General features: G+C 39.7%; 1 protein-coding gene across 1 annotated transcript; it reads right to left on the reverse strand.

Moving 5' to 3' along the window:
- Positions 1 to 265: 265 nt before the first annotated feature.
- LOC149221869 (tubulin-folding cofactor A-like) lies at positions 266 to 17928 on the reverse strand. The gene is made up of 3 exons (XM_089385257.1): positions 17560 to 17928; positions 844 to 930; positions 266 to 684 (listed from the first exon to the last, which is right to left on the reverse strand). Exons 1-3 carry the CDS (start codon positions 17710 to 17712, stop codon positions 586 to 588), a joined length of 339 nt encoding a protein of 112 aa, XP_089241383.1. The 5' UTR covers positions 17713 to 17928; the 3' UTR covers positions 266 to 585.
- Between the last annotated feature and the right edge of the window lie 7907 nt (positions 17929 to 25835).

The following is a 25835-nucleotide window of genomic DNA, read 5'->3' on the forward strand; positions in this document are numbered from 1 at the left end:
AATACAACTTAGGCTTCAAGGAATTGCTATACATGACTACACAAACACGTAAGGTTTTCATTAAATTGATTCTGCATTTGAATCTAGGCTTTTATGCCTGCCAAGGTCGCAGAGTTTGAACCTGGGTCATTAATGTGGCAATGCCTCATCTCAAATTGTGCATTAAACCTGAATCTAATATGGGAAACTCTGTCATCAGTCAATGTAAGTCAGGAAATATATTTACAATTTCAGCTGCAATAATGAAAAACATAGAAAACACAAGTAAACAATTCAGCAATGGGCTTATTAAGGATAAACATCAGCATTTGCAGTCCGTACTCCGTAGTTGAACTTCTGAAACAGATGATATAGATATCATGCACCACATTGTCAAAACACACATCCTAAACAACCAAGAGAGTCACGATAGCTCTTTTGAGGGATTTAGTGTAAACATCTAAAAAGAAGCTCGAAGGCAGTGTTTTCAAGCAAACAGCAAGGCATAGTAATGCTATGTTCTCAAACAGAGCTCCAAGAATCAGTAAAAGTTCTAAGAGCGACTTTGTATACAGTACGTTATTTTCAAAGAAAAACTGAGTGCCCTCATGATGCGGGAGTCTCAAACAAAGCTTCTACATCTTTCACTACAGTTTTGGCTTCACGAATCTCATCGCCTTCCTGACCTGACTGCTCTAGCTCTGCCTGCATTGAGACAAAAAATGTACTTTCATTCTCTATTTTTAAGAAGTGTTTTTAACAGTAAAAGTATATCTTTATGATTCAAAATGAAGCTTAAAATGTTTTCTGAACCTGCCTGAGCATCTTTTCTTCCTTTAAAGAGAGAAGGGCACTGAATCATACCAGCATTCCCTGCAAGTCAATAAGGGCAGCTTCAAGGCGTTTCCGACAATCAGGAAGCATCATCCTTGATTCTGCTAGTACATTCTCCTAAGCCACAGAATGAAAGCCTACTCAGTGATATAAAATCTGTTAAAATAGACTAAATGAGGGTAGGCAATGTAATATGAAAGCAGACATATCAAATTCCAGCCGATTTTAAGATAGATTTACCAAACCATTACCCTGTGAATTTTTACATGGGCTGATAAATTAGTCATTCAAAAAATTCAGAAACTTACTAAGACAAAACAATCTAGAGCCAACACACAGAACAAACAACAACACAATCTCAGTGCTGGCTTGCATCGGGAAATCTGTTCTTTTTAACCACAATAACTAGAAACACAATATCAAGCCAGACCAAGTTCTCCAACTTTTATGTACACGATATGATTTACCAAACCATTGCCCTATTATTTTTTTCATGGATTAATAAGACACTCAAAAAATTCAAAAATTTATTTTATAATTTATTACAAGTCTCCATGCACAAATTTAATTATTTCTTTAATGAATGCTGCATATTATCCTCAAACTAGACCCATGACTTAATTTCCAGGACTCTATGCCCACTGGGGATTGAACCTGGGTCTTTAGCACGGAGACGCCTAGTCTCAACCACTAAACCACAGCCAAATGGACCTTATTTAATCCCTCTCCATGTGTAATAGATCCAAGGTCAGGATGGGCCTGTACTAGTTCACAGTTGTTTATATATTTTAATTAATAAGATCAATAATGCAGCTGCTTGTTTTTAGGTTAAGATAATTAAGAAAATAAAAAGTCAGCCCTTTTATTCATTTAATTTTATTAGCATTATACATGTGCACACATGCACGCAACACACACAGGGATCTCCCCCAACCCCAGAATGTAGAGCACCTCACTTCTCTCAGTGCAACTAGGACTAGATATTCTTATTAGTGGACAATATCTTACCTGGCTGAAGGACAAATATGAATGGAATAAAAAAATTATACTAAATATATGGGAGCACAAAAATGTGCTAAATGATTAACATAAAATGTCAACATGATTAGCATACAATGTCGAAGTGATTAACACGTAATATTAAAAAATAAATTTAAAATTATCACTTTGTCCTTATCATTTCATCCCTGCTTGAGTGGCAACATGCTTTTCTCCAAACCAGTGTCTTGGCCTGGAGCATATGCACTAGAGCCGGGAGGATGTGTTATTCATGGCCCCGTGTAATCTGGATAAAGATGTCATTTATAGAGATCTAGAGAGGTTCCTGAACCAGTTGATTTATTTATTAATGATAGAGACGTCGATTGGCTGGACAAGTCAAATGATGGATTAGCAGGTCTTTATTGATTTTGATCTCAAAGAAAACATAAACAAGGTGATTTGTTGACTTGTGATAAAGAGTTCCAAATTGCTTGAAAAAGAGAAGTTGAACTTATAATATTTATTTGAACTTAAATATCATGGTGACGATGATGATTTGACAAATAGAAAAACACAACAATCCATTGGAATGATGTCACATTCTACGCCATCCAAAATGGGATTGAAGGAAACATTCAATCCACACATGTAGGCTACCTGTTGACCTTGAATCATCCACAAAATCTCATCTTGATCATGAACATCAATATTATGGCATAGCAATGAATTGTTCAATGTACTGAAAGGCAGACTATCCCACTGACGTGAAGGGTGAAGTCATTGTTTTATCAGTTCTTCCTGTACTAAAGATAAATATGCGAGTTTGATTCACTTCATTGCACTGATGTTGAAGAATGCTATAAGCAATATCAGAAGCCACATAAAGAACCGTTTAACAATGCAAATACACAAAACTTGCAGAGGGAATGCAGGAGAAACAACATGACAAACAGATTCAGATTCATACATTCAGATTATCGAAAAAAATATTACAGTATATGGATCCATCATAACCCCAGCTCTATTAAGAACCAAGAGGCATCAAAAAACTCAAGGTGTAAACCTCAATCTTTTTGCACTGTTAGATACTATACGGGTTTGCACCTCACCTTATTTGATCCCTCTCCATGTGTTAAAGATCCAAGGTTAAGATGAATCTAGATTCTATACTAGTTTATACTATATTGTTGTTCAAATGTAGGGATAAATAAGATCAATTAGCCCACCCAGTGAACTTGCTCGAGTGATTGAGTACTCTAATAAAATCAACTAGCCCAGTGGGCTAGCTCAAGTGATTGAGTACTCTAAGCTTCACGTAGGAGATCTCAGGGTTGATTCCCTGGGTGGCTACCTCTGTTCAATGCCTCACTTGATGTCCCTAACAGTTCAGGTCCTGAATACAGTGTCAACCAGTTTACATTGGATTCTGGGTACTATCCATAAAATGCAAGCAAGTGCTCGAGGGTCTCCCTGCGAGGTTTTTCCTTGGAAAAGCATAAGATCAAAAATACATTTTTTCTAGGTTAAGGTGAATAAAAAATTCATAGGCTCTTTTTTCATTTCATTTATGATTTTAGTAGTGTTATACATGCATGAAAACACACACGCATGCACACACACAGGGATCTCCCCTAATCCCTGGTTGTAAAACACCTCACTTCTATTGGTGCAATTAGGACCAGTGTTGTCAGGCTCTTTTCAGACTCCAGAGTCTCGCTGAGACTCTTCTGTCATACTCCCCACATGCCAGATTCTTCTGAAACTTGCCAGAGCATATTTTTAATTTTAAGTATTTTTTCTCTTTGCTAAGTCTAGAAGTGTCTGAAAAGAGTCTAGCTAGTCTTATCGAGTCACAGGGCGGAAGAACCTTGAAAGAGCCAGAATCTGGCGAGCAGAGTCTTTAAAGAGCCAGTGTCTGACAACATTAATTAAGACTACAGGTCTTTATTTAAAACCTCTTATGTAATTGAAGGACAATTATCAATGGACTAACATGTGTCGACTGAATAACATAAAATGTAAACATAACTAGCATACATCTATATAAAATAAATAAACAACAACTATATAGCCCATGGAGTACTGCTAAAAGAATCCTGGATGATAGCAACAGCCACTGCTTATGTTCAATCCTAGCAAGATGATTTCTCACCAGAATATGCCTCACAACATTGTACCATATACCGATAATATCATGAAAGTTAAAAACTTAAAACATTGTTGTCCAACCCTTGTTTTAATGGACAGAGTGACACCAATAAGTAGGCAGAGAGATACAAGTTGCACCACCTGAATGAAGGCCATTAGCCAGTAATCAGAGATAGTAGAAGACAGAAACCAGGATATAAAGGGCAACTTCAGGTGATTAAAGAGCAAAGCAGCAGAAGATTGAAGGCACTTGAAAAACACTAGAAAAGAGATCAACTGGTTCAGTAGGAACTAAAAAAAAAACTGATGTTTCTGAGTTTGAAAGAGTCCTCTTACTTCCAGCCATCGCTGTAGAAAATGTAAAGGCATTGGCCTATTTGAGGGTTGGATTTTAGTTGGATATTAGTTATATACTGGTGGGATAATGGATGCTAGATATTGGGTCATATTTTGGATATATAGTATAATAGTACCGATGCATCCTGGAGAATGAAATACTGTTATGTAATGATGTATTGGACCACGCTGAGGTTAATCAAATGAGGCCCACCATTCAATTTCTATTTGCATTTATATTGTATGGTGATGATGTCTTTTACTTCTGTTCTTTATCTATCATGTCAACTGGCTTCTGATTGCACAAATGTTGCATACTTAAATATAGATGAATGATGATCTGGATGGTAATGTCCAATAGTTGAATGTATAGAAGGTGAATGCAATCTAATGTTAAGAGGCATGCAATAGTAACTAGTTTTTAGTATAGTTATCAGGATGGGATATGGTTGCATTAGTCACGTTGTTTCATCCCCGCATATTCCTTTACCTATCAACACAGCACTTCAGATGAGACCTTCCACTCTCCAAGGATTGAAAACGCCAGCACCTAGACTGTAGTAGACACTTTGTTGCACACTGATGCAAACCTAGGTCTCTAATTGAGACAACAAATAGTTCCATTGCCAGGGCCCTATCATGATGGGTGTCGCATTTTAACAGTATGACTGTTACATTAACCCAAAGTTATGTGGAACACTGGTGGTTTAGACAGGTTGACCTCTTTGTGGAGCAAGTACAACACTAGCTGCCAATCCATTTTGCTACACAATGACCACAATAACTATGAAATTATGAAACTTCCTAAGTAGAATTTCCAAAGGTATTGTTTGAATGTCTAGGTAGAGTGGGGGAGAATCAGCAAACTAGTTGAAAAAGAAGGGAGGTCCAATGGAAAGTTCAAAACAAAGTTCATTGCATTCCAAAGATTTGTTCAAGAAGTTGAAGTGCTGTCGACTTTTGGGTTAAGAGAATGATAGAATGCTATATTGTTGAATTTGCAATTGAGTTCAACCAATGTTTTACATAAGCAAAAGAACAATTCAAGAAGGGAGCTTGCAGGAGGCTAGTAAAGGAAATTGCAACTTGGGTGAAGATGTGTTTGGGGGGGACTATATGCCCTTTCGGTAGTGTAAACACTCACACATGAGGGTGACCTAAGATGGAACCAATAGTTAAAGGTTGAAGGCACCATGGAGGAGGTACAAGCTCAAGCAACCATTTAAAGCAGGATTTAATAACAGAAAAGTGGTGGCTAAGAAAGATATGAGATATTCACCGAGATATCAATGAAGAAAAGAGAGCAGAAGTTAGAGCAAATGCAGAAAAGTGAAGAGAAGGTTGATCAGTGATTTAAGATAACATGGGTTCGTAGCAGAAGAAAGTCCAGAATGAGGATGGAGAGAAACGAGATTTCCAAATAGGTGGAGAGAACAATAGGGGAAGTAGAGCAGATAGGCAAATGTATTCAATTTTTCAAACTAGTGGATCAGAGACAGTGCAAGAGGAGATTGCATTGAAAGATAATTTTGATCGGCCAACAGGAGAGGACATGATCATCCAACTGCAAGATGGGGAGACACTTGCCAGTGTGTTCCAACTGTTTGAAAGAGAAGTAGCTGAGACAACAATCATCACTTCCTGTGCATTTTGAAACAACAACTGCTAGGTTTTCTTCCGCTTTGATTTGGAAGAACCACCTTAAATGTTATCAGACTCAAGGCTCTTTTAAGACTTGGCTGGCATGTGACTTAGGAAGACTTGCCAAACTCTTTTCAGACTCTTTCAGACTCCACAAAGAGAAAATACTCAAAATATGTTCTAGCCAGTTCTAGAGTCTAGAGAGTTACAGAGGAGTTTGGCAAGTGGGGAGAAAGAAAGAAGAGTCTCTAGGAGTTACTCTTTTCAATGGTGACTCAACAAGACTTGGGAGTCTGAAAAGAGTTTGACAACACTGCACCACTTGATAATAGTTAATGGAAAGGTTGTGGTGGACAACCAAGTTCAGTGGGAAATAGAGGTGTTAGTGGAAATGCAATTATGGGTTTTTATTCTAATTTGAGTGGCGGGGCCACTCTGGTCAGTCAACCAGGCCTACAAGGTTTTATTCCTGTGAACAATCAAACCAGTAGTATGGCTGGAGCAATCGTGATGTAGAACAAAACTGGTTCCTATGTGAATTGATATGGAAGGCAAAGAGTACCACTGCTCTAAATGCTATGTTGGTAAAGTTCCAGAATCCAAACCCATTGCAGGGGAGAGATCTTTAATGGTACATGAAATTTGTGCAGACCAATCCCCAAAGTACTATGAAAACCCTAGACAAGGTAAAGGCGGGATTTATAGCTGAAACCAAATTCCTAACTCAAAACAATAAATTTTGCCTGAACTGACAGATATCAAACAGAGAATTGGTAAGAGTGCTTAGGAGTACAATCAATGATTCCACAACCTACTCTAGGAGTCTGATTAGTGATTTCATGACCTGGTCAGTGAACTATCTTATCCTATTCGAAAACCCAACACAAACAATAGTTCATTCACGTCTCTTGCCCTTAACCAAAGGGTCACTTACGGAACAAAAGTGGGCCACGCAACAGAAAGCATTGGCCCAAAATATGAAGACTGAGTCCATGAATGGTATACTAGGACTACTGAAACAAACATTGTGGCTATACCCTCAATCAGCACAACTCTTGAACTTGTAGACTTCCACTCCCAACTGTTCATCTTGACAAAACAGATCTAGGAGACGAATAAAACAAAGGTGGGGAGAGAGAAAGTTCAATGCAGTGTGTGCAAGATTAACAACATACTACTAATGACTGCCCCTCACTAACAACCGAACTTGCAACTCCTAACCTGACCCCGCCTACCATTAGGTTTTTGGGTAATCCATCCAATGAATATTGTGAGATGTGCATAGCATATGAAAATCCCCCATAGCTTTGCTCGATGCTACAAAAGTAAACTTCTGCCCCTATGACAATGTTCTGTGACTTTTGTCAAACAAATACCCACAAAATGGAAAACTATTGTGCTTTGCAAGCACTTGCAGAGTGTTTTGAGCAAAATTCCTTTAGAGTGGCTCTAAGACCTCAGTAAAGGAGGAGACCAAGTGGAGCATGGTCAAGGCTATCAGGGGGGATATGAAGGAAGCTACTATGGAGGACAAGGTGGCAAACAAACAGGTCCTATAAGATGTTTTATAAATATGATGGGATAGGTCGTATCTCTAGGACTTGTCCACAACCAAGAAAAGTTCAATACAACCACTACAAGACCACAGGTCATGCAACTAAACATTGTCCAAATCTATTGGCAAAATGTGAAACAAGGACACAACAAAGCAACATAAGCAACATAAACTTTGTAAATTTTGAGTCAAGAAATATCACAAAGAATGAGATCCAAGGTAAATGTAATAACCACAGGGGGGCTCACACCAATGTTATCAGAACCAGGCCAGTCATCAAACAGGTAGACCACCGGAACCGGGAACCTGTCAGAACCGGACCAGAATTGGTAAAAAAACTGGACCAAAAAACTAGTCAACCAAAAACACATAGAATATTCAGATTTTAAATAAAACCACATATATTCATGTGCATCCAAATGAATCCAAACCATTTTATATACAAATAAGCAAAAGTTTTCATTTGTAGAGCATGTAAGGGTTCACATAACCAAAATAACACCGAGTGCAATCCATCTTTGAACCGAAAATACATCATAAAACAAGACCTAGATGGCCTATAGCATCCAAAAAAAACCATGCTCCAACAAATACCTACTTATCATCAAAATCTTTGCCTATATTGGGATCATCATCAATATCACCCTCTAAACATTAAAATAAGATAAAAAATGCTCCCCATGTCAATTCAAGATTTTGTTTGAGTGATGGGTACATTTTTAGTAGGATCATGATAGAGGAGTTCAACAATCAATGCCACTAACATCAAGGTACAAAGAGGGATTGGTGCTCTTTGATTAAATGCTAGTTTGATACCCTCATACATGAAAAAATCCAATTTAAACATTGAAATCCCCCCAATCCCTAAATCCTAAAAAACTGTTAAGTCGAATGGATTTTGAGTGAGATCTAAAAATCTACTTTCTGCATATGAAATCCAATAAGGTCGGAACCACTCTCAAACATCCTGAGTCATTTCATGGTAATGTTAAAAATTTAAATAAACCTTTATCTTTCATTTTATCTTTTTACTTTGAGAGTTTAAAATTACCATGAGCTGCATAGCAATAATATAGCCATAGGTTTAAAATTCTAAAATCAATAGGGGCACTAGAAATGAGGTGTGGGATCTTAATCTTAGAAGGTCGAAAATGCTTCATTGCCCTCTTCATTCAATTTCATTCCTACTCAACCCTAAATGATTTCACAATAAACCATCTTCAAATATGGAGGTGACGCAGAATTGGAACACCTTTATAAGTAGGTGTTATTATCGTCATGATCACACTACTTTACGTCTTGAGCTGGGAAAGTACTTGAAATCTGAGGATCACTTTGCAGATCAAAATTATGCATGTAACAAAGAACATCTTAGACCTTTAGATTTCTAGATGCATTATGACACAGGAACTCTGTTAATTTTAGGTATGTTCTATGCTTAAAGCAATTTATTTCAATTTTCACGGTTAACTCAATATCTTTTCTAAATTAGCAATCACATCAACATTAAAGTAAACTACAGATATAACATAAACATAAATCGCAGAAGACAAGCCAAGACAAAAGGACACAAGATGTGGCACTAGCCAGGGACAAACCCCAATGTGGGGAAACCCTTGATCAATTCTTCTTATATGTTCTTCAATAGTTCAGCAAAGAGAGAGATAGTACATTTACAACAGAGGTCAACACTTTGACTTATCTAGATAAGCGCATAGATCATCTCTAAGAAGATGATACATGAGATCAGTTGAAGACATGTTGCTTCAATTGATTCTCCAAGGTGACTCCTTCACCTATCATTGTGCTGCATTTCGTCATCATGCTACACCTCACCGCGCTGCACCATGTTGCACCCACATCACTATGCTGCATCTCATCACGCTTCATTAATCATGACTGTACCCACCACTGTACTGCATTATGTGCCATTGCTACACCATGTTGTTGTACTGACCTATGATGTGGCTGCACCTTGCTTGCTTGTTGTCCCTTGCTTGCTTGTTGTCCTTAGCATGCTTGTTGTCCTTAGCATGCTTCTTGTTGCATGTTAGTTGTCCCTTGCATGCTAGCTGTAACATTGCATGCTTGGTGTATTTGCTACTAAGTACCATACAACTTTCCCAATGTTAGTTAGTTGTCCCTTGCATGCTGCTCTCCCTCGGAGACAGATGCTTCGGCAATTCCCGGTTGTTCTCGCAGTTCCCAGTCGTTCCCGGCAGTTCTGGTTGTTCCCAGCTGTTCCCGCAATTCCCGACAGTTCTCACAGTTCCCGACAATTCCGACAGATCCGGCTGTTCCCGACAGTTCCAACAGTTCCAGCAGTTCCCAGCAGTTCCGACAGTTCCCGGCAGTTCCGACTTCTGCCCTCTGGATTAGGGCAGTGTTAACAATTAGGATCTCTCCTCCTACTAAAACCCAAAGACAAGTAGAGAGGAAGAGATCCCAAGTGTGTTGAAATTACTTGAAGGCCACCTCTATTTATACTAAAACGTTGAGCACAAATGGGGTTTATTTGGTTGCTCGCCGACCTTGACGAATTGTCCCATAACATAAATAAATTCATATATCCATGAATACTTATTGGAATCGGATAATTTTTAGATCAATCCTACACCTCTCGATGAGAAAGACCCAAGAAAAATATCAATTTCCATTAATAAGATAACCCACATGGAGTTTGGCCCTAGTTGCCAATTTTAACACTCCCTCTCAACTAGGGAGAACTCCATCCGTTGATCCATATGTTCGACTGTACTATCTCTGCCCTGCTCTGCTGAGCTCTGCTTTGCTCTGCTGAACCAGGAAGAAGAAAAATTGATCGAGAATGTCTCATACCATTCTCTACTAACCCGAAGTCAGTTTCATCTGAAGAGAGTGTGTCACATCACTCTTACTGACCCGAAGTCAGTTTTATTGATCCCAGATCAATATCACAAGAGAGTGTCTCAAACCACTCATACTAATCCCAGATCAGTTTCATTGATCCCAGATCAATAGAGGTCATCCTAGCATAGGGAGTACGGTAGAGACAATGATGCATCCATTGATAGTACTACTATGGTCCCTAACCCCATTTCCCTGCTTATTGATCAGGTGAGAGGTACTTCCCATGAGTCCCAGACTGTATGGGTAGGATGCCTCGACAAGAGAACTAATCATCCTATCCACAGGAGAACACATCATCCTGCCCCACAGTCGCCACGGGAGAACTAATCATCCTGTTTCATAGTTGCCACGGGAGAACTAATCATCCCGGCCCACAAGAGAACTAATCATCATGTTCCACAGTTTCCATGGGAGAACTAATCATCTCAGCCCACAGGAGAACTAATCATCCTGTTCCACAGTCGCCACGAGGTATCACAGGGGAAGGTTGAACCTATCATCCTGTACATAGCGCACCACCAGGGGAGGGTGGGTCGCCCTGTGGTTGTATGTTGCTCCAATAAGTACCCCAAGCCCCTCAGAGCTCCCAGAGCTCAATGCATGCAACATGCAAGACCCTTATAAGAAGGTCTTTCAACGACTCCAAGTCGTTCGAGAAAGTCACAGATTTGACCTTTCCCGAGGCTTTGAAAAAATGTCTACAAGCTGTACATCAGTCTCAATGCGATGGAGCCTCCTCGCTCATCGACTTACCATATCCCAGATAAGGCAGTATCTGATGTCTATCTGTTGGAACAATCATCGAATACGGGATTCCTCAATAATCGAATCCCCCCTCTAGTTGTCAAAAAGAATCATAGTGGTATTCATCATGTGTACAAACAGCTCACTGAAGAGCTTCCACAACTAGGCAGCTTCATACGAGATCATACTCGTAGCTATGTATTCGGTCTCAGCGATGCTTATAGCAACCGACTTCTGCTTCCTGCTCATCCATGATATCGAAGCAGAACCCAAAGAGAACCAGCGCTGAGAAGTGCTCTAGTGGTCCTCCACACTACCTACCCAGTCAGCATTCGAATAATCATGTAGCTTCATATTTCCGGCAGTGTATCTCAATCCATGAGAGATTGTGCCCTGAAGATATCTCAGAAGATTCTTGGCACCAATCCAATGAGGCTCAACCAAATATGAGCTCACCATGCTAATTGCAAAACATATGTCCAGACGAAAGTTCACCGAGAACATCAATGCAAATGAGTTTATGAAACTCAAAGGCATTTCCCAAATCTAGTCCGACATCATCACCATATAACTTCTGAAAGTTAAGATCCTCGAGGTATTCACGAGCTTGCAGTTTACCATTCCACATTCGGCATCCAACTCCCTCTTACTTCTGCAAGTGAGAGGGTCTGCACCTGTTTGAAATAGGTCGTCCTCAGAAGGTGTTGGTATGAGAGGTTTATCATCCACAACCTTCAAACAATGGTTTGGATCGGCTTCACTCTTAGTGAATCTCAGCTTCATCTGACAGCTATCAATCCTCTCATACTACACCCGAGGAATTTTGCTTCAAGCCATAGAGGGCTTTCTTCCGCCTGCATAATTGAGATTCCTGATCATGAATCTCAAACCCCTCATGTTGTTCCAAACATGTGGACCTGCTACATGAGGGGAATGGTCACCTTGTAAGATTTTCCCTTGATACATCTCAGACATGTACTTTCATGCTCTTTTTGAATTCAGGCATCCCTGTCACCATTTGACTCACAGACCTCCGATGCTATGTCAATGGACATGGTCCCCAGTGGACTTCCTGCAACTTGATACAACCCTGAACTCAAAAACATCTTTGAAAATTCTATTTTCAAACACGTACCTTTCCATCGATGAGTAACACACTGTAACCTTTGACTTCCATTGCTGAAATGGACACTAGGTTCTTCTTGCGATCAGGTACATAAAAGAGATTCTATAAATGAATCGAGTTACCCTCATTCAATTGAGGGTTAACATTCCCTACACCCTTTCCGGGATAGGTGGCATCAGCTCCAAGTATAATCCCACGATTGTTTCCATCTCTACCAAATTAGGGAGTGCACCCTTCTATCCGATGAAGTGCCTTGAAGCACTACAATCAATAAGCCAGATTCCCAAAGAATCTAGAATTCCTTGCTTTCTTTGAAGAGTCGGCCATTTCCTTGATGACCTACATTACCTGTCATTCCTTTGATCATTGAAGATGTCCTTGGAATGATTGTTATCTTCATCAAGAGATGTGTCTCTGCCATTCAGACACTCCTTCACATAATGGTCGAACTTATTGCAACCAAGGCATCTGTCTTTCCTTCCACCCTTAGATCCGGACTTCCCAATGAAGTGATCTTTAGGTACGCCATCAGAAACTTTCGTTGCGCCATTCTGATAATATTCTCTGCTTCGACTTCACCCTCGGTGAATTTGAAGAGGGATGAGGAATCCACTGATCCTTTTGTCCTTTCCCAATTGTCTTCGGTGATTGCTCTTTCACTCTTGCTTGGGCATTGTCTTCACCTCAGCTCTGATACCATGTTAATTTTAGGTATGTTCTATGCTTAGAGCAATTTACTTCAATTTTCAATTAGCTCAATATATTTTCCAGCTTAGCAATCACATCAACATTAAAGTAAACTGCAAATAGAACATAAACATAAATTGCAGAAGACAAGCCAAGACAAGAGGACACAAGATGTGGTGTTAGCCAGGGACAAACCCCAATGTGGGGAAACCCTTGATCAATTCTTCTTATATGTTCTTCAATAGTTCAGCAGAGAGAGAGAGATAGACGTTTACAAGAGAAGTCAACACTTTGACTTATCTAGATAAGAGCATAGATCATCTCTAAGAAGATGATACATGAGATCAATTGAAGACATGTTGCTTCAACTAGTTCTCCAAGGTGACTCCTTCACCTATTGTTGTGCTGCATTTCGTCATCATGTTGCACCTCACCGCGCTGCACCATGTTGCGCCCATCATCACTATGTTGCATCTCATCACGCTTCATTAATCATGACTGTACCCATCATTGTACTGCATTATGTGCCATTGCTACACCATGTTGCCATACTGACCCATGCTCTGGCTGCACCTTGCTTGCTTGTTGTCCCTTGCTTGCTTGTTGCCCCTAGCATGCTTGTTGTTGCATGTTAGCTATCCCTTACATGCTAGTTGTAACATTGCATGCTTGGTGTATTTGCTGCTAAATACCATACAACTATCCCAATGTTAGTTAGTTGTCCCTTGCATGTTGCTCTCCTTCGGAGACAGATGCTCCGACAGTTCTAGCAGTTCTTGCAGTTCCGACTGTTCACGACAGTTCCGGTTATTTCCAACAGTTCCCAACAGTTCCCGACGGTTCCCGCAGTTCCGACAGTACCGGCTGTTCCCGGCAGTTCCAGCAGTTCCCGACAGTTCCGGCAATTCTAGCAAATACGATAGTTCTCGACAGTTCACGACAGTTCCGACAGTTCCTGGCTGTTCCGGCAGTTCCGGTTGTTCCGACAGTTCCCGGCTGTTCCGATAGTTCCCGAGAATTCCGGCAATTCCAGACAGTTCCGGCAGTTCCCGGCAATTCCCAACAGTTCCCGAGAGTTCCAGCAGTTCCCGAGAGTTTCGACAGTTCCCGCAGTTCTCGACAATTCCGGGCAATTCTTGCAGTTCCGGGCAATTCTTGCAGTTCCGGCAGTTCCCAAGAGTTCCCGGCAGTTCCGAGCAATTCCTGCAGTTCCTGGCAATTCCTGCAGTTCCCGCTTTTGCCCTCTGAATTAGGGCAGCGTTATCGCTTAGGACCTCTCCTCCTACTAAAACCCAAAGACAAGTAGAGAGGAAGAGATCCCAAGTGTGTTGAAATGACTTGAAGGCCACCTCTATTTATACTAAAACGTTGAACACAAGTGGGGTTTATTTGGTTGCTCGCCGACCTTGACGAATTGTCCCATAACATAAATAAATTCATATCTCCATGAATACTTATCGGAATCGGATGATATTTAGATCAATCCTACACCTCTCGATGAGAGGGATCCAAGAAAAATATCAGCTTCCGTTAATAAAATGACCCACATGGAGTTTGGCCCTAGTTGCCAATTTTAACAAACTAACTGCATTAGTTGGTTATTTATTTGTTTTCACAAGTATGCTCAATAACTAATACTTTTAATGTATTTTATATTTTTGTTTCCATTTTGGATTTTTTCCTTCATGTTTTCAAATATCCATTATTAGATTTTATTTGCATAATGTTAATTTTCCTTTCTAGGTGACAAGTTCATCTGCATATAAAAGAAACTAGAGTAAATATGCTTGTATCCATTCAACAAAGAAAAATCAACTAGGCACACAAAAGGCACAAGATTTGGTGTTTGTACACTCAAACCTATGTCTTCTATCTCGACAACAACTAGAGTATCAATCAGGAGTCAGGACCCACTAGGATGTGGAATTTGTTAGAAAATCAATAGTGGTAGCTATTATATCTTATTTTCCTTGACCTTAATAGTGTTTTTGAATCTTTAGTTATCTTATTTATCTTCTTTAGTTAGGTCTTTCATCAAACACTATCAAGAACAATAACTGTGAAAGAGGACACGGATATAGGCTCTCAGCGAACAAAAGCCCTCCAAGGGGAAAACCCAGAAAACTCTTCTCTTTTTAAAATCTGCTTCAAATGAAATACAAAGACCCAATCCCTAGACCAAATCCTTCTCCTAGTACCAAGCCGGCCCTTCCTCAAGTCCTTCCTTGATTCTACACCAAACTACTACACACTGCAACTTTGACTTGCTAGCTACAATACTGGTACTCGACTTGCAACTTCAACCCTACAATTTCGGTCTTGCAACTTCCAAGGAAACCCTAGATCAGCCTCCTCTTGAGACCTTCTTGGAGCAAGATAGCTCCTCCTAAGGTTGATGAGGTATAGATCAAGTATCCTTCCTTCCAGCTACAAGATGTTGTACTTCAATTTCCTACAACTCAGACTTGCAACTTCGGCCTCTTCTTGCAGCGCAGAAACTCTAGCATTTCGCATATGTGAGAGAGATAGAGCCCAGAAACAACAGATTTCGTCCTTCCAGCTTCTTCTTGACTTTCACTCTTCTTCTTCTTCTTGCTTCCTAGCTACAAATCGAACCCTTTCTTGATAGATTGAACTTGTGAGTGAGTTTTAAATGAAGTCAAACTGCTCCTTTATATAGCCTTCTCAAGTGGTCAAATTCCCTCCTTTAGGTCGACTTGTACTCTTGGAGATTCCAGGGCTTTCTAGACTCAAAAACAATTCTTTTTACAATTACAAATTGCCCGAAAAGGCCTTATAAACATGATGTTGACTCCATTGACTCATGACAATAAATCCTAAGACCTAACAAACCCTAGAAGCAAGAACATGCTTTTACCTAGAAGACCATCAATAATGAGCATGAAACCCATGCTTTAGTAATAATAACTTTTTCTTTTTTGGTTTGTTACACAAGATACATATTGAAATTAGTACAATAACAATTATGAAGACCGAAACTAGTTAGGTTTCTCAACGGAAATATGGTGGTTCACAAAATGATGGAGATGTTGAGCTTCGACTTGGGTGTTGCAAGACAATGTTGAAGACATACTTTATAACAACACATAGCCCACTAACCAAAGCAATGGCTTTAGAATTGGCTCAAGTTCGACAACCATTCTGGAAAATGAGCCTGAAAATCTAGATTATTAGTTTTATTTGCATTTTGCATAGAATTTAGTAGAAGTGGCTTTTGAGATATGTTTATACTATATAGTTATAAGAATACATGTAATTGTTAGTATTGCAAAACTCTTATTCTTATAAATGTTTGTTTGTGTTCTCACATCATTAATTGACTAAATGTTTGGATCTACTTTCAATGTAATAGCAAAGGAAAATAGTATCAAATGTTTGGATCTACTTTCAATGTAATAGCAAAGGAAATATTATACTATTTTCCTTCACTAATCCACTAAGGCTAAATGTGATCATTACAATTTTACCTATGTAAACAATGAATGTTGATGATGAATGCTTTGTTTTATGCTTTTCGTATATTTTTCTCTCTCCTTATTTCTTGAATGTGAAACTCCCAAACCCCGTTTCTCATCTCATCCTGTTGTCGTTTCTCGTTTCGGTTCCCATTTCTCGTTTTTGGTACTAACATAGATCAAGAATAGTCTGTTTTAAGGCATGTCTGAAGTGGATTAACAAGGTTTTAAGGTGAACAGCAGACATGCATTTGAGTTTTTTTGAGTGGCCACAGAGCTTGAGGAGAATTGCATAGGCACGCCAGTGAATCATTGAAAGATAACATCTTTGTGACAGTGAAGTTGTTGAAGGAAAAATCAGGGTTCTTGTCCACATCACCAAAGCAGACCAGCGAAGTTTTTATCATCTGTCCAGCCACCAAGACTGGGTCAAGCAGCGAAGATTATCTGCCTAGGGTTAACGTGAAGGTTTGGAGGCAAGGCATCTTACACGGGTATTTAAGGGCTGCTGCTACCTACCAAGAAGAAGAAGAAGACTTCTGTTGCAGTTAGCTCAGAACAGAACAGTGAATTAATTAGTATAGTAACACTAGGATGTGGTTAATACTAGCATAAGTTACAGTGGAATAAATTACTGACATTACAAAACAATACTATATTGGGAGATTATTGGTTGTATAAGTTGATGTTCATTGGGCAGACAGCCCTGTTTTTATGATGTTTGTTACAAAACCATATTGCTGTTAAAAATCTCTATATGTGTGCATTGCATAGAAGAAAATCCACTGTTATATGAATGTGTGCTGCTGTTACATAATCTTCTCTGATTTATTTGGAAAACCCTAGTCAGCATTAGTGCCCTAGGGGCAAAACAAAATCTCCCTAGGACATTACAGTATATTGACCCTTAATGATCAATGTAAAATGGATCAATGTAATATATTTACATAAATATCACCACGCACCTATAAAAGAAGGTAGTAATGGAAGAACACACATTACCCAATTATAACCCAAAAGTTTATATGTGTGCCTTTACATCAGCCGTCAGTTTTAATACCTCCACAAAAGCCAAATGAAAGGTGGAACTCTCCACATGGGATCCAACAATTTCGCAACAAATGGCATATGCAGCACTAAAAGCCCAGCACAAGACTATGTACCTGTTGTTTAAGGTCATATGGATCAGCACCCTTCTCTTTCATGTCAGCAGTCTTTGCAGCTTCCCTGTCAACCTCTTTTTCATATGAATGGAGCTCTTTGAGAACTCGCTTACAGGTGCCTGTCTTGATCTTAAGAGTTTTCAGTGTTGCCATGACTTTGTCGTCGCTGGAAGTTCCCCAAGTCGCCGTTACTTTCAAGCCAAAACTGAAATTCACTAAACAACCTGAGGCAGGACGCCTTGTGGGTTCGACTGGAATTTGGAAGGGAAAGTGTAAACCCTTCGTAGATGTCACGGAAGCCCTTTAAAAACGACCCATAAAGCATTGGCGCCTTCTTGTACTTCACTTTAAACTTACCATACGTAACAGTATAGTTGATAGTTGATGTTGTGATGATAGTAAAAATATCATCGAATTTGATTTTATCTTTACAAAAAAAAATTGTTGAATTCCATTAAAGTCGAATTCGAACACTAACACGAATCAGATGATTATGCCTAGAATTGCATAGGAAAAAAGCAAACCATAGTATCTTTTACCTGAGTAACACGCAAGTCGGAAACTTTATAAGCATTAAAAGGAATTCCCTAAGGACTTCTCAATGATTACGATAAAAAGCATTTATCTCATAATAAACAAAAGCCAACATTTATTTATTGAAAAGGGTATACCTTCACTAAAATGTCATTTACTTGCTCAAGAAAAGCATATGATCTCAAAGGTAAGGAGCATTCAACGTGCAATAAATTGAACTTCCCAAAAAAAAAAAATAGTAAGCTAGTTATATATTTGCAGGTTTGTAATATTTAATTTTAACTAGATGTATCCTCGTAATACACTAGTTATAGTCTCTATTTCTAAAGTCACTTAGACATGCATGTGTGCTTTATGGTTGCTCCCCCTATTATTAATGTTTTCATGATGCTTTCTTAGCTTGATTTATAAACTATTGTGGATATTCCACTGAATAGTTCATCACAACATATCTAATAAAAATAGACTGAAATCTATTAATTTTCCTTAGATTTTTGGATTTATTAATTATTGTCTTTCTTCTTATACATGCAATAGATAAAATGGAAGAAATAGATAGCAATGAAATACTAACACACACTAATCACAATAAACACTAAGATATGATCGAGGAAACCCTTTCGAGAGAAAACCCAGCAATAAGGTGTGGTTGCTCTACTGCCTTTCATCTGAAGGAAATTATGCAAGTACAAAGGAGAAGGCACTCTCAATGGAGTTTTGTAAGATCTGTGGCCCATGGGCTATTATAGAACGCAAACCCCCTCTATTATGATCTTCTCTATCCACACTTAGCTACCATATTCTACTATGGAAAAAACTACAAGCAACAAGAATGGAACCCCTTTTCAACTAGTTATAACATAGTGCGATAGCCAACTAGGCATTAAATTTGACCAAAGGCACTCTCTATGTAATTTCCTAACATTTGTGGCCCATGGATTGTTACAAAAGCAAACCCCTATGTTATACTCTTATTTATCAACACTTAGCTATCCCATTCTACTATGTAAAAAAATGCAAGCAAATAGAATGAAACCCTTGTTCCTCCTAGTGACCTAGTTATAACACAATTTGATAGCCAACTAAGGGTTAAATTTGACCCCTTCAACCCTCAACATGAGTTGTAACTCCACCCTTCTAGCGTCTACTTCATTATCCCACGTGGCTAGCCCTTTTATGGTGGTCGATCATAATAGGTCAACTTCTAGGAAGCATAACTTTTTCATATGAACTCTGATTCGGGCAATTCTTGTGTTGTTGGAAAGATATCAATGTAAAATTATGGAATCTAGGTCCATAGTAAGTTCCAAACCACAAAAAATAGTCATTTAAGTCCTCAAAATGGCTCTCAAAGTTTTTTCACCCCCAATTTTCCATTCTAGTACCACTGGTAAAAATGACTTTGCAAGCTAATTCCTCCAATTTTGATCCAAAATTATGAAGGAAGGAAATGAAATATAAATATAAACATAAACACAAATATGCAGTAGAAATAAATCCTCATTTCATTAATATCAAATAATTGAAAGATGCTTACATATAGAATGGAAATAAACTAGTCAGACGATGGTAGCTTATCTCTGAGAAGAGATGTGGCAGCTAAATGCCTCTGAACTATGTTACAATGAGGCTCAAATGCCTTTTTATTATTGAACAAAAAAGGGAAATCTTAAACAACCAAAACCCTAACCCTAGGAGATGGAACTCTAAGAGTTTGTGTGCCCCATTGGGGTTAGTTGGACAGCCAACTTCATGGCGTCATTACTTAGTCATATGATCTATGTTTGGCACCTACGATACCTTGTTAGAAAGTTTTCTTCGAGTACTACACATTGAATATTGGGTGTAGGACAAGGAACACTAGAATGTTGAGCTCAAAACATTGTCTCCTACAACCTTAGTGATGATGTAAGGCCCATATCGGAGCAGGTGAAGCTTGCGGTGGATCCTAGTGAGCCGCTCCTTCTGCAAATGTAACCAAATTTTGTCGCCCAGCTGGAACTTGTGTGGCAACTGATATTGATCATGACGTTGTTTGTACTTAGCATTTGCTCTATCCAATATGTCATGGACTTGTTGGTGGATGTGTTGAATGTGTTCAATGAAGTTGATAGCTTTGTTAGCTTCAGACTAGACATGAGTCAAATTCACCTAAGTAGCTGCAAGCAGTATGGCAACATCAATTGGACATAGTGGCTGGAATCCCAACCCCACCTGAAAGGGGTTGTGTCCAGTTGAGATGTGGAGAGCTTTGTTGTAGTTGTGTTGGACACAAGGGAGGCTTTCATCCTATGTGTGTGGATGCTTTGAGTTGTACATGTGCAGGATGTGCATGATCATCCTGTTGACGACCTCTGTTTAGCCATCCGTTTGGGGGTGGAAGATCGTGGACTTAGTGAGCTTGGTATCCAACAACGACCAAAAGTTTGACCATAATGTATTAGGAACCTGTTGTCTCAATCTAAGATAATGGACTATGGGATCCAAAAGTGTACCCATACTCGTTCAAAGAAGAGTTTGGCAATGGATTTTTTTGTGATACTCTTATTGCAGGCCACCAGAATAGCCATCTTAGAGAATCTGTCAACGACCATGAAAACACAATCATTTCCATGCTTGATATAAGGAAGGACCGACATGTAATCCATGGAGATAGATTCCTAGGGCTAGCTAGGAGCAGGCAGAGGAGTATACATGCCTTGCTTCTTGATTGTAGGTTTGGCAATGGCACAGGTAGTGTAGGATTTGATGTACTTCCCAACATATTATCGAAGTTTCGACCAATAAAAATACTTCTGCAACACTGTCACTATTTTTTCTACTCCAAAATGTCCAATGACCCAATGATAGTGCACCTCCCAAATCATCTTAGCACGCTCGCTTGAAGGAAGACAAAGGTGTCCCAAGTGGCATAACAGTGCATCCTGGAGGTGAAATTCTAGAACTTCGTTGCCTTCCAGGAGCATCTGGTATGCGATGTTGAATTCTGAATCACTCTTGTAAAGATGCGGCCATCCCAAAGTCTCGTGTCCACAAGAGTCGAGCACAGTGGTCAATGCCATAACCGGCAGTCGACTAAGGCAATATGTAACATTATTGGTATTTCCCTTCTTGTACTTAATGTTCAGATGGAACTGTTGCAGATATGTGGACCATTTCTGATGGCGATTGTTTTTCAACTTTACTTTTGTTTGTATGAACTGCAGGGGTTAGTGGTCTGTGTGGGTGACTGTTTCCTTCCCCATATTGTAATGCTTCCATTGTCGACAAGCTTGCACAATGGAATATATCTATTTGTCACAGGTGGGATACTTTTGGACTATATCTGAAAGTGTCTCACTGTGATATGCCATCAAATGCCCCTACTTAATAAGAACTGCACCAATAGCATAGTCAGAGGCATCTGTCCCAATTTCAAATGGTTGTTGCATGTCTGGTAATGTGAGCATTGGTGTAGAGCAGAGTCGATGCTTCAACTTGGAAAACGTCTTCTGTTGGGATTCAAACTAAAATTAATTTGCTTTCGCTCCGCCCTCAGTGACTTGAATCAAAGGCCAAGTGATATGAGAGAATCCCAACATGAACCTACGATCAAAATTGGCAAGATCTAACAAGTTGTGGAGCATTGTTAGAGTGGTTGGGGCTGGCCAATCCTGAACTACTTATATCTTGGTTGGGTCCACATGTACACCCCGCTCATCAATGATGTACCCGACATATTAAACCTGGGTCATACCAAAAGTTCATTTCTCCAAATTGGTACACAATCTGCGTTGTCGCAAGGTTTGGAGGGCATGTCGAATATGGTGTAGGTGCTCTTCCCAAGTGTGGTTGAAGATCGGGATGTCATCCAAATACACAACCATGAACGAGTTAGTGAAGGGCCGCAAAATGTCGTCCATCAGCCTCATGAAGGTTGCAGGGCCATTCGTCAACCCGAAAATCATGACCAACCATTTGAAAAGGCCCTCCTTAGATTTGAAGGCAATATTCCACACATTGGAGGGTTTAATTGGTACTTGGTGATAACCAGACTTCAAGTCAATCTTGTTGAAATATTTGGCCCCCTTGAGCTGGTCCAAAAGGTCATCAATCCTTTGGATTGGATACCTATTCCATACAGTGATCTTATTTAGCGCCCGATAGTCAATTCAAAGCATCCAGGTTCTGTCCTTCTTTTGTACCAACACGAATGGGCTCCCACTAGGTGATGAACTTGACCCAATGTGCCCTTTCTACAACAGCTCCTAAATCTACCTCTTGATTTCATCGTTCTCCAAAACAGAGCTTCAATAGATCGGCCCATTGGGTAGCGGCATGCCATGGGTCAGATCGATGGAGCGCTTGACATGACAGTGTAGGGGTACCCCTGTGGGTGAGGTAAAGATGTCCCTGTACTCCTCCATGATCTTATCCATATGTTGTTGTCATGCGAAGGATCCTAGTCTGGAGGTTATGGATGTGGTCACAATCTTCCTCTTGCTTTGAGGGCGAATCATAAGGAAGACAACTTTCCCTGTCTGGGAAATGTTCTTATTGCATTGTTTAGCAGATATCAAAGAAAATGTGATAGGTGGCTCTACCTCTAGTATCTTGTACAATTTCTAACACAAAGTAATAATAACAAAATGAGGCTTAGATTCATATGCAGCTTGACGCTTCCATAAGTATGGTTGAGCTAATAAAACATCATAAATTTCTAGAGGGGGAACATCGAACAATACCTCATATTTAATGAGCTTAATGATATAAGGCAAGTGACACTGTTGGCTAACATAGAAATCTCGCCCTTGGTGGAGCCACCTGATGGTGTATGGTTTTGGGTGCGGTGTCGTTGGAAGCTTCAATCTCTTAACGACCTCGGCTGAGATCAAAGTCTTCCGGCTCCCACTGTTAATGATGAACTGCACTGGAAAATCCTTTACCCACGTATATGAGTGGAAGAGGCACTCCCCCTCCTCTGGATCCTCAAATTCCACCTTTTGGATCTTGGTGGTGGCTACCATCGTAATGGTTTCTGCGTCAATGATCTTCTTTCCCTTGTCAGTTCTCCTGTCACATTCCGGCTTAGAATTAGAGCATGCATCTGTCTTTGAGTCTTTTAGCTTAGCCACTAGCGCCTGATTTGTGTGACATTCGTTCGTGTTGTGAGTGGGAGTTTTATGGAACTCATACCACTTACCAATGTCCTTCTTCGCCTTCATGTTATTCTTGGCTTGTGTCTTTGAGGAGTTGTCTTGGGGGTTCATGGCCTGGCTCTGTCCTCTTCTTTGTGGCTTGGGAGCACCTTTGCTCTGCTTTGGGTTCATAGATCCAAAATATTGCTTCTTCTGCTTGAATTTATGCTCAATCTTGGAAGCATATCGGTATGTTGCACCAAGTGAGGAGATGTCCAGGAACTCCATTTCCTCCTGAATGTATTTGTGCAAACAACTGCGGTACTTGAGCACCAGATGTTTCTCATAATCTTTGATACCCAACTTTTTGCGCAAGGTATGGAAAAGATTCATCAGCTCATGCACATCTTGATCCCTTTGTTGTTGCAGTGTAGTCCATTGTATGTACTTGTCGCCTTAGCTCCCAATATGGTAATATTATTCCTTGATGGTGTCTCGAAAAGCATTCCAAGTGGGTGCAGCTAAAAACAAAAAGGGTTCCCTCTCGTCCCTCTGCTCATAGTAGGTTTCCCACCAGTCCTTGACGTGGGAGGTGGCTTTGAGGAGTGCAAAAGTAATCTTCTCCCTATTGGAAAATTCATGAATCGAAAAATATCCTTCCAACATATTTAACCAATTTATCTATGACATATGCATCTATCTGGCCTTCAAATAAGGGAATGTCAAAGTTGACTCATACCTTAAAGGGAGTGGCATATCCAGGGTGGTTGTTGGATGAAGATGCATTTCTTATGGGTATCCGCAAAAGGATTTGGGCAAAGTTGTCCATCATCACATTCCTTTGTTGCTTGAGGTCTTCCATGAGTAATATTTTGAAAGTATCTCTCGCTCCCTCGTCTTTCTTTTCTTTCGCCATGGGAGGTCATCGGGTCGGCAAGGTTGGTCTTGCAAAGTTTCAACCAATTCAATCCTTAACTCCTTATACCCTGACCTCATAAGGGATTGTTGGCATTATGATAAAGGTGTTGTCCTTGATGGCAACTCACATAGATGCTAGTTCACAGTGCAACAGGTTGACAACAAAGGATTACAGATCAGACTCCAGAGATTGAAGAAAGAAAATGGTTTAAGAAGTATACATTGTTTCACTTTGTCCAAGTAGCCTATACACATGGGTCCACAGAACAAAAGGCACGTATACGTATGCATGCACTTTCACAAGAGGAAAAGCGCGTATGAGTTGGAAAATCAAGGAAATTTAAGAGGAAAGAATATCAAGGGTCAATACCATAGTATTAGCCCACAATATTGAGCGGAGTAACGACTATTTGATCCCATCCAAGAATACCACAGGTTCTAAGTGTTGTTTTGGTCCGAGGTATTGAGAAAGGCCAAAAACTATATAAGGAGGAGAAGATCAAAAGGCCAGGTGTGAAAGTGTAAGGGTTTCTCGGGAATACTTCTATCTGAAGTATGTTTTATGTTGTAGGGCCTATGATTATGATATGATTTGAAATATTTTGTGCACCTTGAATTCAATGTTGGATTAGGATCATGAGACCTGAAATGACTTGTCATTGAATGATCTGATATTGGTTGGGCTAGATCTGATTGCTAACGCATGTTTTATTCTGTAAATGTTATGATCTGGGTATGACTGAAGTCTGGAACAACTGTGAAGTTTTAAGTTAGTATTTTCATATCTATACGTTGGTTCGCCTTGGTGAAGGCACGTATACATGCTGGTTTGGTACTTCGAAGTAGCGTATACATTATGAAATATGATGTTTGAAGTTGCAGTTGGTTCTGGTTGTTGATGCAGAGTTCTGGGTTTTGCTTTATGTTCTGGTGACTGTGTTCTGGTGATAGTGTTTTGAATGTTCAGATTGATTGATTATGATTTGCTTCAGTGATGATGGGTTTTCAGTGATTGGTTTTATTTCAGTGGTGATTGATTTTGAGCTTCAATGTTGTTGATGGGTCTAGTATGAAAATTGGATGAAATGTGGCCTTCATATTGTGTTGTTGTGTACTAGGAGTATCCTGTCTCAAAATTTATGAAACGTGGTCCCTAGAGGAAGAGAGAAGGTCGTAGCCTTCTATAGGCTAGCGCCTACGTACTGGTAAACATATCGACCAGTACAAGATCCAGGGGGTTGGAGCTCCCTTCTAATAGCAGCTGGAAAACGAGTGAAGGTTGGAGCCTTATGTAGGTCGGCGCCTACGTACTGGTAAACATATCATCTAGTACAAGAGCCAGGTGGTTGTAGCTCCCTTCCAGTAGAAGCTGGAGAACAAGGGAAGGTTGTATCCTTCTGCAGGTGGGTGCTTGTGTACTGGTATGAGTCTGCACCAGTACAATATTGTAAACAGGTTTTTCTTATATTAAAAGAAGACAGAGACGACAACAGCAGGTGGTTTTTCTCCTCCATTGGGTTTCCACCTTAAATCTTGGTGTTCATGTGTGTTGCTTATGTGTGATTACTTATTCTATTATTACTGCACATGGTTACTGTTTAAATGGTTAATTAAGTACTGATGCATTGATTAAAGATCAAGAAATGATGAATTAACTGAATCATAAGTTCACTAGATATACGATGGTTTCCTTAAGAACAGTTGCGT

Source organism: Pinus tabuliformis, chromosome Q, assembly GCF_031772625.1.
Source record: "Pinus tabuliformis cultivar Carrire ecotype Pingquan chromosome Q, CPIR1, whole genome shotgun sequence".
NCBI lineage: Eukaryota > Viridiplantae > Streptophyta > Pinopsida > Pinales > Pinaceae > Pinus > Pinus tabuliformis.